The sequence below is a fragment of the Colossoma macropomum genome, unplaced genomic scaffold, assembly GCF_904425465.1.
Source record: "Colossoma macropomum unplaced genomic scaffold, Colossoma_macropomum, whole genome shotgun sequence".
Lineage (NCBI taxonomy): Eukaryota > Metazoa > Chordata > Actinopteri > Characiformes > Serrasalmidae > Colossoma > Colossoma macropomum.
In genome coordinates, this window is record NW_023494788.1 from 21,705,989 (window position 1) to 21,720,397 (window position 14,409).

Here is a 14,409-nt window from a genome sequence, read left to right on the forward strand (position 1 = left end):
CCTAGTAATTCACTATGTAGGATACAATAGGAGCAGATATGGGACACAACCACAATCCCAGGAGTCATTTAGCCAGCCTATCAGTGCTTATTAGCTGCTTAGCAATAAGTCTTACCCAAAAACATCTGCTGTAAAAACTATACTGGTGTAATTTTTAAAATAAAATAAAAAATATAAGTTACTGATAATAAACGTCTACGTTTTTAAAAGTTTATCCCGGCCTATGTAAACTGTTAACCAATCGTAGCGCAGAGCATGAAGCTAACAGCCAATCACAGCGCAGAGGCGGAGTTTGTCGGAAAACGGGTGGGATAAAAACATCTCTAATCCCCAACTTGCTGGTTTCCTGCAGATGATCGTTTGGTGAGTGAACTACGTCATCATTTGTGACAAACGGCTTTTTTTAACAGTTAAATCTAAAGTTTGGGCGCCTTTGGAGACAAAAGGCTTCGTTTTTAACTGTCTACTTCTTAGTTCAGCCGGCGACCTGATAACTGCGTGAAGGCTGTGTGAATGCGGCGTTTAGCGGTCATTATCCTTCCCGCAGTGGCCGCTCAGACTTTCTCAGGCTCTCCTGAGTTTACCGTGTTTTCACAGCGGTTATTCCTGAATATGTGACTCTCTATAAACTAGAGATCCTGGCTGATTTGGGCAAATCACTAAAATGAAAACCTTCTCACTTAAAACAGGTGGTTCTTTAATCAAGAGAATGGTTCTGTTTAGAACCACGAGTTCTATATTTCATGCTTAAATGGTTCTTTACATAGTGAAATGGTTCTTCAGATTAATGAAGAATGTGTTCTATATGGTTCTATATAGGACTTTTTTGAAAATGGCACCAAAAAGGGTTCTTCTATTGTTACAAGATTGACTTCAACAGTAGAGCCCTTTTGGTGCTATACAGAACCATAGACAACACATTCTCCATCAATCAGAGGAGCCATTTCACGATGCAAAGAACCATTTAAGCATGATATGGTTCCATGTAGAACCTATGGTTCTAAACAGAACTATTCCCTTTACTAAAGAACGCTTGCAGAACCATCCTTTTAAAGAGTGTACTATTCTCAGACAAATTAAGAAAACATAAGGAGATTCATGTATCACTACAGGTGATCTAACAGAACCTCTTTTCACAAGAGCCGGTGACAGATTTGAGATTGGGGCCAGAGATTAGCCCAGACACAAATCTGGTTCTGGCAGAGTGTGCGTGTGGCCTATGTGTGTGCTTATTTTTAGCACTTTGTGAGGACCAGATGTCTTCATCGTGGTACAAGAACATGACATATCTGTAGAATTGACATCAGTGTTACTGCAGTGCTGAGAATGACCCACCACCCAAATAGTACCTGCTCTGTGAGGGTCCATGGGGGTCCTGACCACTGAAGAACAGGGTAAAAGGGAGCTAACAAAGTATGCAGAGAAACAGATGGACTACAGTCTGTAATTGTAGAACTACAAAGTGCACCTATATAGTAAGTGGAGCTGATAAAATGGACAATGAGCGTAGAAACAAGGAGGTGGTCATAATGTTATGCCTGATCGGTGTATATATGCTAGCAAACAGGCACTATGGAGATTTCCAGCCCACTAACTATGGAGGTTTTACGTGCAATTCTGATTTAATCTTGCGGAATGAAGTGAATATGACTTAGGTATTTATGTCTTTTGTCTTTCACGCTCTCTCTTTCAGTAGACCTGTCCTGGTGTGATGTCTACAGCACTGCGAATACTCTACTCGTCCCGGCCAGGTGAGCCAGTAAGAGGAAGCAGACTAATAGAAATAGAACTGAAGCTGATGACCTGAAGCATTTTTTCACAGTGACTCTGTCCAGAATGTGACTGGCCTGTAGAATGAACATGGTTTACTTCTTCTCTCTGCTCTTGTCAATAGCAGTGTCTGTCCTTCTCAATGTTGCATTCAGGCACGTTCGCTGCCGGCCCTGTCCTGGTTCGACCTTTCAGTGTCACCGTCCAAAGAGGAGGCTACAGTAAGTCATAAACACACACACACATCAGATCATTCTTCTGTTGTTACAGTGTACATTGATCTCTCTATCCATATATATGTCTGTATATCTGTCTGTATCTCTTTCTCTCTCTCTCTAAAAGAATATGTGAACGCTCAGGAGCTGCCCACGGATATGAAGTCTGTTACTGACCGTGCGGCCCAAACACTGCTGTGGACCGAACTCTTCAGAGGTGCGTGTGTATGTGTGTTTCTGTGTGCTACTAAGCTTGGCTCCTCATGACGTACACAGACAAAGTTAATTGAACTCTATTTGCTGAAGAATAATGAACAATTTTAAACTAGCACAGCTACATGTCCAAAAGTATCCAGACACCCCAGCTAATTAATTAGTGAATTCAGCTACTTTAAAGGGAGTATTTCATGCAAATTAAATTTTCTCTCACTCTTTTAAAATAAAAGACCTCAATGTAGTATGTAAATGTGGGTGTATTGTTCACTCCCCAGTCCAAACAGTCCATATTTAAAAACTATGCTGCAAACACAGCATAAACTCAAAGTTTCTGTGATGTAACAAAAGCCAACACATTTACATATATCCACTTATTCAGCCTACAGCAGTTTGCCCTGCCCGTTGATGTATGTTGATGTTATAAGGAATGTCTTGAAGTGGACTGGTTTTTGAATAAGGTGCAATACAGGGCTGACATCATTTACATACATCACTCTTCTTTTTTACATTTTTGGGGATTTTTTTCAGTTTTCTCTCTAAATTAGTCATATCCAAATCCGCCCACTATTTAGGATTCCCCCAATTGAAGGCAAACACAAGCTTCCTTCAAGTCATGTGGAGCCAGCCACAACACTCAGACTGCAGTGCCGAGAATGATGCACCACCCAAATAGTACCTGCTCTGTGAGGGTCCATGGGGGTCCTGACCACTGAAGAACAGGGTAAAAGGGGGCTAACAAAGTATGCAGAGAAACAGATGGACTATAGTCTGTAATTGTAGAACTACAAAGTGCACCTATATAGTAAGTGGAGCTGATAAAATGGACAATGAGCGTAGAAACAAGGAGGTGGTCATAATGTTATGCCTGATTGGTGTATCTGCATATTCAGCCTACAGCAGATTAGCTCATTAATGCTGAAGTTATGAGGAGTTTTTCAGCCTGGACTGCCCTTTGAATGAGGCGTCATATAGGGCAGCCAATCAGAACAGAGATCATTTATATAAATTAGTCTTAAAGGCACAGTAATAAAAAAATCTATTCTAAGGGATGAACAAAGGTTTTAAAATGGTCTTGTAAAGATGGATTATGGCTGTTTTTTATACATAAAAGCACACAAACGTTACAAGTTGACCTCAGGGACAAAATAAAATATAAGAAAAATGTAGGATATGCACCCTTTAAGGTATGCAAACTACCCAGCTAAGAACTCTCATTTGTGAAATGTAAGTTAAGGCAAGAAAAACGATTACAAAGAAGCGTGGATTTTAGTGACCGTAGAGCAGGAAAGTGAGGCGGAAACACTGATAAATAATCTTTTCATGAAGAAAAGTTTCAGGAATTGTGTCGCTGCTCAGAGAAAAGGAATTCTGTGTTTGTTTCTCTCAAATATTAACATCTTGTGTCTTAGTTTACCAATGTAAAATCAGACCTAAAGTGAGGTCAGGAGTGTTTACAGTGATTTTTGTACATCTGTTCATTCTGAAATTTTATGTATGTATGTGTTTGTGTGTGTAGGGCTGGGTATGACTATGAGTTATCTGTTCCGAGAGCCAGCCACCATAAACTATCCATTCGAGAAAGGGCCTCTGTCCCCTCGTTTCCGTGGAGAACATGCGCTGCGCAGGTACCCGAATGGAGAGGAGCGCTGTATCGCATGCAAACTGTGTGAAGCCATCTGCCCTGCACAGGTATTAGTTTACAAACATTTTATTACAGTGTAATATCACACGCACAATAAATATGTTTTTGTTTTTTTGTGCGTTGTTGCTATGACTCTGTGGCCATATTCCTCTCTGCAAATACAGCTTTCAAAGCCTTAACAAGCTATGGGCCCAAAGTTTTCATTATACACTTCTATAACCTAAGCATAGCTCCATTAGTTTGCATTGAAGTCCCTGTAGTTACTGGATAATAAGCCTTTTAAATTAAACTGGAATGTTAAGGGGCTAAATTGCAAATTCCTTTTTAGCTCTCTTGATAAAACCAAAGTTATTTCCAGCTACCAGCTAAGTCTGAAGTTTCATTTACAAGCAAAACACAGCGCTGAAAACCAAGACGTACCAAGACGTCCCCACAAACTACGACGTAACATCACTATATGAGAGTGAGAGGCTACAATCCTAGAGGAATTGGAACATGCAGTCACTGTTGCTCTCACTGGATGTTGTGATGATAATTAGAAACAGCACTCACTTTATTTTCATATTTACGCGATGTTTCCATGAACCCTGCATTCACACGATGAAAATGATGTAAGTACATTATTGAAGGTAATGAATACATTCTGATGATTCGGTTTAAATGTGTCAAATTTGTCTAGGCAAATGCAATTTATTACAATTCACTACATAAAAGACTGCAATTAATCACAAACACACACACATTTTCTAAACCGCTTATCCTTCTGGGTCACGGGGGGGTGCTGGAGCCTATCCCAGCGGTCATTGGGCGGAAGGCAGGATACACTCTGGACAGGTCACCAGTCCATCACAGGACACACAGACATAAACATTGCAATTATTCACGAATAATTATTTTAATTTTTTGACAACCATAGTATATGTGTGTGCATATGTTTGTGTGTGTGTGTGTGTGTGTGTTTGTGTCTGTGTGTCTGTGTGTCTGTGTGTGTGTGCACGTGCACACTGCAGGCCATCACAATTGAAGCAGAAACCCGTGCTGACGGCAGCAGAAGAACCACTCGCTATGATATCGACATGACCAAATGTATCTACTGTGGATTCTGTCAGGAGGCCTGTCCTGTAGACGCAATAGTGGAGGTACACACACACACACGCACACACATTGTTCTTGAATGTGTTCAGTATTCTCCATTTTAACTCTCTCTCTCTCTTTCTTTTTTTGATCTTTTCTCTCTCTCTCTCCCTCCCTTTCTCTCTCTCAGGGTCCTAATTTTGAGTTCTCTACCGAGACACATGAGGAGTTGCTTTATAATAAGGAGAAGCTGCTGAACAATGGAGATCGCTGGGAGGCTGAGATTGCCGCCAACATCCAGGCTGACTACCTGTACAGATAAACACTACTAGATGCACAGCACAGTGCATAAGCTTGGTCAAACCAAGACACACCTGGTCTCTCATAAAAATTAAGAAAATATGTATAGTGTCTGCTATTTATCATTGTACTTCATATAATACACTCTATGTCCAAAACGCTTGTAGGCACCTGCTCATCTAATGTTTCTTCTGAAATGAAGGGTATTACAGGGAGTCTGTTCTTTGTTGCTGCAGTAACAGCCTCTTCTCCTCTGGGAAGGCTTTACACTAGATGTTGTAACATTGCTTTGAGGATTTGATTGCATTCAGCCACAAGAGCTTTTAGTTACGTTTGCATTAAAAGGCTAAAGTGGCAGAAACTTAATGTGACACAGATCTGATATTTTCAGAGCTGTGTGGACAGGCAAATCTGATCTTCTCAAATCAGATCTGAGCCACTTCCATATGTGGTTCTAGATCGGATACAAATCCAATTTATGTCCATGTGACCTTAACGAAAACTCTCAGATCAGAATTCATGTGTCTTTTTTACTGCACATGCACCGTCATTCAGCATTAATGAGGCAGCAGCACCAAACCTGAACTTAGTGCCGTAAACACTGCAAAAGCAAAATATCTGACCCTTTTTCACTTTTGTCTCGCTCTAGTATTGAGCAGCTGAGAGCTGCTCAGAGTGAATGGTCTTTGTGGTGAAGTCTTGTTCTGCTGGTTAGTTTGTTCACATTAATGACAGATTTGAGTCACTTACCTACCTACTATTAAGCTAGAAAGTTCGGATTTGTGCAGTAAGGCTTGTAATGTGAGTACAGCCTTAGTGAGGTCAGGTGCTGATGTTGGGTGATTAGTTCTGGATCACAACCGCCACTCCAACTCATCCCAAAGTTATTGGATGGAGCTCTTTCACTCCAGAGAACACAGCTTCACAGCTTCACATCTGATGCTGGGGGTTTTATGATTTTCAGTGGAGATTATACAAGCCGTGTGCACCTTTATCGGCGATGGGTGCACATTTAAAGTTGCTGATATCACTAACTAGAAGGGGGGTCTGGATACATTTGGATATATAGTGTATGTACACAGAGGCACTTAAGAGCTGTATCAGTACAGTGAACTGAAACATTATGAATATTCTCAGGATATTGCTAATCACGCACAATTGTACGCAAGTACGCAAAGCAAAAATGTATTTTATATGTGATTTATTAGATTTACATAAATAAAGTTTTTAAAACTTTCATGTGTTGTCTTTTTTCATGGGCAGTATTGAAAGTAATTTGTGTTGGACTGAAAGTACTTCTTCTTTGCTGACAGTACATTTGTGTAGAAATTAACAGGTCATCCTAATACTAAGCATGTATTATTATTTTATTAAAAGTAGTAATATTACAAATTAAGGCATGTATTACTCTTCCTCCCTTTACATGTAGGCATTTATGCAATTTGTAAGACCCTCTAGATAAGAGCATCTTACAAATTAATCATGTTACAGAAGCTGGTGGGTGTAGCGTTAGGTGTCTTGTCCAAGGACTCACGCTGGCATAACAGGGTGTGTGCACTGGCAGGGAATCGAACTCCAGTCTGCCACTGTATAGGGCATTATACAGTTACCCACTATGCATTACCAAAGGTGGGTAATAACTAGTTACTCAAGTAAAATTTGATAGATTTGTACTTTCTAGAGTACTTCCAAAGTTCTTCTACTTTTTACTTAGTTCATTTCATTTTATGCCAACAGTAAAACTTGTTTTTATGCACTAAAACAAGGATAATAGCACCCGACAAACATTAATTCCTCTGCAGATAAATGCTGGATGTACTAAGACATTCTAGTGCATTTCTGTATATCGCTCACTACTTAAGAAAAACTAAACATAATTCAACCTTTGAGATGTAAAAAAAAAGTCATTGTACCTCTCCACAATGAATGGATTTTAAAAAATAAGTTTGAGGCCAATATCCTAAGGCAAAACTATCTTAACACAATGTCACAGACATCAGGTAAAGTATTTCTAAATATTTTGTGCAATAACTTTCGGTGAAGGAGCTTTCAGAGGCATTAAACTCTTCTGACGTCTGGTTCCTATCACCACCAATGTGAACTCTGACTTGGTATGTTTCTCTAGAAATAGTTATGATATACTCAGCCTGATTCCTGAGACATTGTTTTATGATAGTTTTGTGACAAAGTTGTGCCCTAAAACGTCTTTTTAATCCATTTATTTTAATCTATCAATTGCGGAGGGGTACATGCAGGGCGTTGTAAGGCAAACTAGTCCCCAAAGATTTCCCCACAGATCCCTCAGATTTTCCTACATTTTACAATCATCAACATCACATATAAAAACTCAGAGGACCTAAGTAGGTTCACTGGTGCTTTTGGATAGTAAATGAAATGGCTATATTTGTGTTGTAGACATCAGGACCCGTGGTTCCTATCATCACCACTGTAAAGAAATCTGAATCTGTAACTCTCTACAACAAACCATTGCTTATCTGACCACCCTGAATGACTTTGTTTACATCACAATGATGAAATTATGCAAAAATTTTGAAACATTGCTTAAATTTCACTTTAGGAATGTGGTGAAAACTGCAGTAATCTGCCCAAATCATGTCCCTTTCTACCTTACTCTAAAAAAACATTTTCAAAAGGTTCTATAGAGAACCATATACAACACATTCCCCATCAGTCCGAAGAACCATTTTACCATGAAAAGAACTATTTAAGCATGTGCATGTGTATAGAACCACTGTCTTTAATAAAGAAGAACCCTTGGAAGACCCATATTCTGAGAGTGGTACAGCTCTATTTAGGGGGCTTGTTCTGTAACTCGCCACGCGGCGGCGCCACGGATGCGCGCGCGTTTGCCGGGTCACGTGCTTGGGGCGGAAGCGTTAATGCGACCGCGCTGAGAGTCGCGCGCTCGGTGCCATTTGCTCTTTTCTCACCGTGCGGCAGAGCGAAGCACGAGCGCTGAGGTACGAACCCCGGGAGCTGTGTACTTTAACTGGGCTTTAACCCGCATACAGGCCGCCTCAGACTCTTTATTTACGCCTCAGTTTACCGGCTATCCGTCCGTTAGTCTCCGTACCGCGTTATTATGGAGCTGAAGGCCTTTTTAAACGGCGGTGTATGTATGAGTTAGCGCGTTAGCATCGTGTGGCTAAGCTGGTCAACGCGCTGTTAGCGCGACGGCTCACGCATTTCACTGCTCCGCCGGTCTTACCGAGCGTTTCAGTTCGTTAATCTCGCGCTGTGCTGAGTAAAGCGGTCTTTAATGTGGTTTGTATGTGTTTTAGTGCGCTCAGGACTCGGTGAGGCCTAGCGCTTTTTTGTTTTGTTCTCCGGTTCGGGCAGCGCTGTTAGCTGGTTAGCATTAGCGAGCGGAAAAAGATCGGAGCGCTGGACGGATTTTGTTCCAGTCGAAACTAGAAAAGTGCGGCAGCAGCGCGACATGGCGCTCAGCCATCAGCGCAGCGGACACTGGGCCGAGCTGTGACGCCGCAGTTACGAGTTTCTTTTGTATAGTTAACCGATATTGGCGTTGAAATTGAATGACTGGTTTTACGGCCTAACGAGTTGGGACGCGTAGTCGCCGTTTAACAGGCGTTCGGTTGGCGCCTTTATTAGAAGTTGCTAGCTGCATCCCGGCGTGGTGGCTGGTTGATGACGAAGCTCAAATCAGATTCTTATTCGCCAGCTTCTTCGAGTTTTCCCAGTTCCACCTTAAATTGATACAGCTAGATTATATGAATGTAACTGCTGCACCTTTTTAAGGTGAAACTTTAAGATCTGATCGAGAAGCTGGCCAATAGGAGCCTAACTTCTGCCTCGCTAGTTGATGCTGAGCTGGTCAGCCCCATCCGTGCGTTTTTTCAACTGTGTGTGTGTGTGTGTATGGGGGGGGGTGCTCCGGCCTTTTGTCTGTGCTTTCTAACCATCCCGCCATCTCCCCTGCAGAGTCGCGCTGCGGCAGATAAATACATACACATTCAACAATGGCAGAGAACGACCCACAGGTTCAGTTTAAGGTGAGTTGATTCCACAGATGTTTCATAATTTCTGCATGATTAAATGGTTAACATGTCAAGAGTCATTCAGAGTGGCTTGATACAAATTGCTCCTTTCTAGAGAAACTTACCTAGTCAGAGTTGGTCACGGTGGTGGTGATGGGAACCAGATGTCCACCTCCAATAGCCCCATCACAAAGTTATTAGATGAAACGGTCACGAATGTTGTTTTGATCTCTTGGATATTGATTTTGTGGTAGCTGTGTGCGCAAAGGTTTGATCTAAATCTTTTTTTAATGAGTATTTTAATCAGTTAATGTGGGGGGGGATACATGAAGGATGTTATGGCAGAATAGGCCCCAAAGGGAACATTTTTTTTCAGATGGATCATTACTGTTAACATCACTTGTAAAAGCTCAGGTAAGTAGGTTCAGGTTCACTGGTGGTTTTTGTTGGTAAATAAAATGGCTGTGTTTGCCTTGTAGACATTAGACCTCTGGTCCACATCACCACCACTGTGTAAAAAAAAAAAAAAGAAAAGGGTTAAGTTTCTTTGCAAATTATTTCGCATCAGATCGCTTTGAATGACCTTGTTTCTATCTTAACCACTGAATTAGTGAGAAATTTCTCTGAAATTCTCTCCATAACCCTCTTCTTAGTACACCTTTCTAAGAAAAAGGGGAAGATAAATTTGCTTAACTTGTAGATAGATTACAAAGTTTCATTTTGCATTTGCATAGGAGTAGCTGCACAAGCCTGCTTGCTGTGCTCAGCGCTAGGTTTGTATGGCTGTTTACTCTAACGGTCTTTATCCCATCCACAGCTGGTTCTGGTAGGAGATGGTGGCACAGGAAAGACCACCTTTGTGAAGAGACATTTGACAGGAGAATTCGAAAAGAAATATGTCGGTAAGCTTGTGTTTGTGGAATAACAGGTGAAAGCGATTAAATACGGCGAGCTTTTTGTGGAGTGTTATGCTATGCAAACAAATGTGCTCAACCTCATGAGTGCTCATCTGGAATGTGTGGCCTGGGTGTGACTCAGTCACCCCATTACACATCGAGTGAAGTTTGGGTTAAACTAGAATAGCTCTTTAAAGCATGTCAGGACTTTTCAAACCTAGTTAGACAAAAGTTGTGCAGAACTCAAATGAAGCCTGTTTCCCTGCAGCCACTCTCGGAGTCGAAGTACACCCCTTGGTCTTCCACACTAACAGAGGAGCCATCAAATACAATGTATGGGACACAGCCGGACAGGAGAAGTTTGGAGGTCTCAGAGACGGATACTACATCCAAGGTATGTGTCTAAAGTCCCAAAGTTAAAATACCATAGCTTTATTCAACTAAAAGTTAATCTCCTGTTTGATTAATCTGTAGTGTTCAGTTGAAAGCATGACTGGCCAGATCTGCCCATTACACTGGCTTGTTTTCAATGTTTTGTCCCCTTTTCTTTGTCTCTTCAGCTCAGTGTGCGATCATCATGTTTGATGTCACCTCTCGAGTCACTTACAAGAACGTGCCTAACTGGCATCGTGACCTGGTGCGTGTGTGTGAGAACATTCCTATAGTGCTATGCGGCAACAAGGTGGACATCAAGGACAGGAAGGTGAAAGCCAAGAGCATTGTTTTCCATCGCAAGAAGAATCTACAGGTATGGCATATGCCCTATACTTTAGACATTTGTTTTGATACAGTTCAAGTCTTGCAGCGCTGTCAGCCATGGCATACTTGGTTCTGTTTAAGGTCAGATAAGGTTCAGGATGAAACTTGTTTACTCATGTTAATGGTTTATTTCATCTCTGTTTCTTCTCAGTACTACGACATCTCTGCAAAGAGTAATTATAACTTTGAGAAGCCCTTCCTGTGGCTTGCACGGAAGCTGATTGGTGATCCTAACCTGGAATTTGTGGAGATGCCTGCCCTCGCCCCACCCGAAATTGCCATGGACCCATCACTTGCTGCACAGTATGAGCATGACCTGAAAGTAAGGATACTTGTGCACATTAGTGTATCCCAGGCCTTAAGCACTGTTTCTTCCAACAGTGCAGTGAAGTACCTTATTTCTTTAAAGGTTGTATTTAGATGTTATGTTGTATATTGGGGTCTGTATGTGGTTTTTTGTGTGTGCTTGGAATAGATAGCAGTTTTAATGCGTTTATACATGCGTAACTAATTTCATTCTCTATTCCACTCCCAGGTGGCATCAGAAACAGCTCTGCCAGATGAGGATGATGACCTTTAACCTGTTACTCTCTGATCTTTCCGTGTGGTTGCCGGTTTTGCCAGCAACAGTTCGACCCCCCCCATCCCCTTTTACTGTAAAACCCCAGCGCAGATTATTTTTATTTTTCAACTTTTGTTTCGTTTTTGTGTTTTGAATTGAATAAAAAGTGAAGTTGTGTGGTTCTCGGATTTCAACGTAGACTCGCTAACCCTAACGCCACCATGCAGGCTCACTCTAGGACACTTAAACACATGCCTACACAAAGACGTGCATACACATTCAATCACTCAAAGGCGTGAGAGGAGTTTACTGAGTGTCCCAGTGCTTATTCTATCTGTATGGCTCTAAGCACTTAGAGAACAACTTTGAATAAAAACATTCTCAATATAATGTGTCTCTTGCCTTTTTATGTATGTTTTTAAATAGTGGGTCACTTTGCATGAACTGGAAAGCTTTGCATAATTACTTTAAGCAATATTCTGAAAGTAGGACAGACTTGGCCAATGCCCAGCAGAAGAGTAGGTCAAGGAAGTGTCTGTTGTACTATGTTGGGTTATGTAGGTGACTTTCAGGCATTACTTCTTAGTATAGTGCTTTGCAGCTCGTCAGAAGTTGTGTTGTGAATCTTTACCTGGCTGTTTCTACAGTCAGGTATTTCATATTGTGAAAGCCTAAACTAGTCCTGTCGAGAAACTATATTGATTTGTATCATCTTTTAAGTACTTTAAATCAGTGTATTTACCATTTTCTTGCTCAGTGGTGGGTAAGAGATGGGATTAAAATTGGTGCAGTGTTTGACCATCTAGCACTTCATGGCACACGTACCTATTGTAACCTCCAGAAGGGCTTAGATATAGCTTTATAAATTGGATCAGGTGTGATACGTCGCAGCAAAAATGACTTGCATGATTAAAAGTATATATGACTTGAGAACCGAAATGAGAAAGGAGAATGCCCGTAAGTGACGTTATCCTTACGACCACCAGAGGGCGCAAAAATACCACACAATCTCCGATAACATCAAGTAACCTCGGGCCTGCAGCCATCAGTAGGCCTGGGTAAGGCCTGTAGGTAAGACCAACACAAAACAAACCAGCCGTATTGGTTATGACGAGAATGAGTAATAATCCTCAAGACTTTTTTGCAGTAAAGGTTGTGCCTTGTGTGTCTGTCGTATTGGCAGAAAAATTAAAACTTTGTTTCCAAAAAAAAATAATGGAAGATGATGCACATATCACTTAAACAAAATGTACTATTGCAATTTATGTTTCATTCATTATACAGACTGTAGTTCTTTAACATCTTATTGACCAGAGTATATTTTGGTTTGTCCATCTGAATTCACATGACCAAATCGTAAGGTAAGTAATTGCAGTACATTACATTTGTTTCATTTAGTAACTGCATGAAATAAATGTACATTTTTTTTTGTTTATTTATTTTTTGTAAAAGTTCCCCTCGAAATTAACAGAAAATGTGTTTTATGATCATACACATATTGCTATATGCTTACAGGAAAGGTTAAATATTATTTTCTAGATGTAAATGTAAATTATAATGGGCTATATACAGCGAGATTAGAGAATACACTGTGTTTACTATACACACTTTAAAAAGATGGTTCTTTAAGGGTTCTTTAGTAAAAGCAATGGTTCTATTTAGAGCCATTTCATGCTTAAAAGGTTCTCTGCATGGTGAAACTGTTCTTCAGATTCATGGAGAAAGTGTTGTATAAGGTTCTATATAGAACCTTTCTGAAAATGGTTCTATATAGCACCAAAAAGGGTTCATCTATGGTTACAAGCTTGACATAGCAATAGCAGAACCCTTTTTGGTGCTATATAGAACCATATACAACACATTCTACATCAATCTGAAGAACCATTTAAGCATGAAATAGTTCTATATAGAAGTCATGGTTCTAAATAGAACTATTCCCTTTACTAGAGAGCCATCCTTTTTGTAGCATTGTTTAATAATCCTTAATCAAAAGGAATTAAGTTTTACTTTTTTTCATTTTACATACAAGTTAATGTGGCCCTCACCCGCACACACACACGCACACACACACACACACACACATACTTGTGTGCGCCTGTAGTGTGATAGCTGTGCATGGTTCACTGCTGCTTCCTTATCCGCTTAAGGGAGGGGGCGGGGGGCCACGTTAATGAACACCAGCTCTGATGGACCATAGGCTGCTGGAATGGGCTATTCGCATTGATCCCAGATTTAGAGCAAACTGAGACAGGCTGCGCTCCATTCACAGTGTGTGTGAGTCTCAGAGGGAATGAGAGAGAGAGAGAGAGAGAGAGAGAGAGAGAGAGAGAGAGAGAGAGAGAGAGAATGAGGCTGGACGTAAAAGACGTTTCTTAACGTTTGGGAGCCTGAACAACATTATATTTGGGGACCGGCTACACAAATTTATAGGAACAAACTTTAATGAATATTAATGTAGAAATAGTAAAATTTCAAATAAGTATATACAGGAAATGTAAGATATGAAACCTTATATATACAGTACTGTGAAAAAGTCAGACAGCACCATTCATTTATTCAATTTACCATTAAAATGCCATCAAAATTCAATACAAGTTATTGTTTTTTAGCTTAATAAATATATGAAAACATACTATTTCACAGAAATTTACACAGAAGCCTCTGCTAACTAAATATAATTAAATGTTTTCAGTATTTAATGTGTCCACTCTGCCTTCATTACAGCTTGTCTTCTTTTCAGGAGTCTTGCTTTCCGTTTTCAAAGAAATCTGCAGACACACAACCAAAGTTCAGTCTTAGAAGTTGGTTACATTTTCTGTTTCTCATGATCCAAATAATTACAAACACATTCAGTACTATTAAGGTTTGGACTCTGGGATGGCTACTTTACTTGATTGATCACTGTGAGAATGGTGGACAGAAACTCTTGTGGATGTTTTCAGATCTGAAGTAAGAG

General features: G+C 40.5%; 2 protein-coding genes across 3 annotated transcripts; both read left to right on the forward strand.

Annotated features, from left to right (window-relative positions):
- Nucleotides 1–315: 315 nt before the first annotated feature.
- ndufs8b (NADH:ubiquinone oxidoreductase core subunit S8b) lies at nucleotides 316–5,288 on the forward strand. Of its 2 annotated transcripts, none has more exons than XM_036567864.1 (7): nucleotides 316–363; nucleotides 1,694–1,751; nucleotides 1,926–1,991; nucleotides 2,113–2,202; nucleotides 3,718–3,890; nucleotides 4,854–4,982; nucleotides 5,108–5,288. In XM_036567864.1, exons 2-7 carry the CDS (start codon nucleotides 1,712–1,714, stop codon nucleotides 5,237–5,239), a joined length of 630 nt encoding a protein of 209 aa, XP_036423757.1. In that variant the 5' UTR covers nucleotides 316–363; nucleotides 1,694–1,711; the 3' UTR covers nucleotides 5,240–5,288. The 2 variants fall into 2 exon arrangements, with proteins under 2 accessions (XP_036423757.1, XP_036423756.1); XM_036567863.1 differs by having other exon boundaries at nucleotides 328–363; nucleotides 1,697–1,751.
- A 2,801-nt stretch (nucleotides 5,289–8,089) lies between these two features.
- Nucleotides 8,090–11,840, forward strand: ran (RAN, member RAS oncogene family). The gene is made up of 7 exons (XM_036568824.1): nucleotides 8,090–8,198; nucleotides 9,181–9,251; nucleotides 10,054–10,138; nucleotides 10,401–10,526; nucleotides 10,693–10,880; nucleotides 11,043–11,213; nucleotides 11,427–11,840. The coding sequence occupies exons 2-7, from the start codon at nucleotides 9,219–9,221 to the stop codon at nucleotides 11,469–11,471; spliced, it is 648 nt and encodes a 215-aa protein (XP_036424717.1). The 5' UTR covers nucleotides 8,090–8,198; nucleotides 9,181–9,218; the 3' UTR covers nucleotides 11,472–11,840.
- The last annotated feature ends 2,569 nt before the right edge of the window (nucleotides 11,841–14,409 follow it).

Bases quoted from the DNA above. Each gene is read 5' to 3' on its own strand.
- ndufs8b (XM_036567864.1), top strand. From the start codon at position 1,712: ATGTCTACAGCACTGCGAATACTCTACTCGTCCCGGCCAG. The intron at 1,752-1,925 runs GTGAGCCAGTAA...TGTTGCATTCAG, and splicing joins ACTCTACTCGTCCCGGCCAG to GCACGTTCGCTGCCGGCCCT. The intron at 4,983-5,107 runs GTACACACACAC...TCTCTCTCTCAG, and splicing joins CTGTAGACGCAATAGTGGAG to GGTCCTAATTTTGAGTTCTC.
- ran (XM_036568824.1), top strand. From the start codon at position 9,219: ATGGCAGAGAACGACCCACAGGTTCAGTTTAAG. The intron at 10,139-10,400 runs GTAAGCTTGTGT...GTTTCCCTGCAG, and splicing joins ATTCGAAAAGAAATATGTCG to CCACTCTCGGAGTCGAAGTA. The intron at 11,214-11,426 runs GTAAGGATACTT...TTCCACTCCCAG, and splicing joins AGTATGAGCATGACCTGAAA to GTGGCATCAGAAACAGCTCT.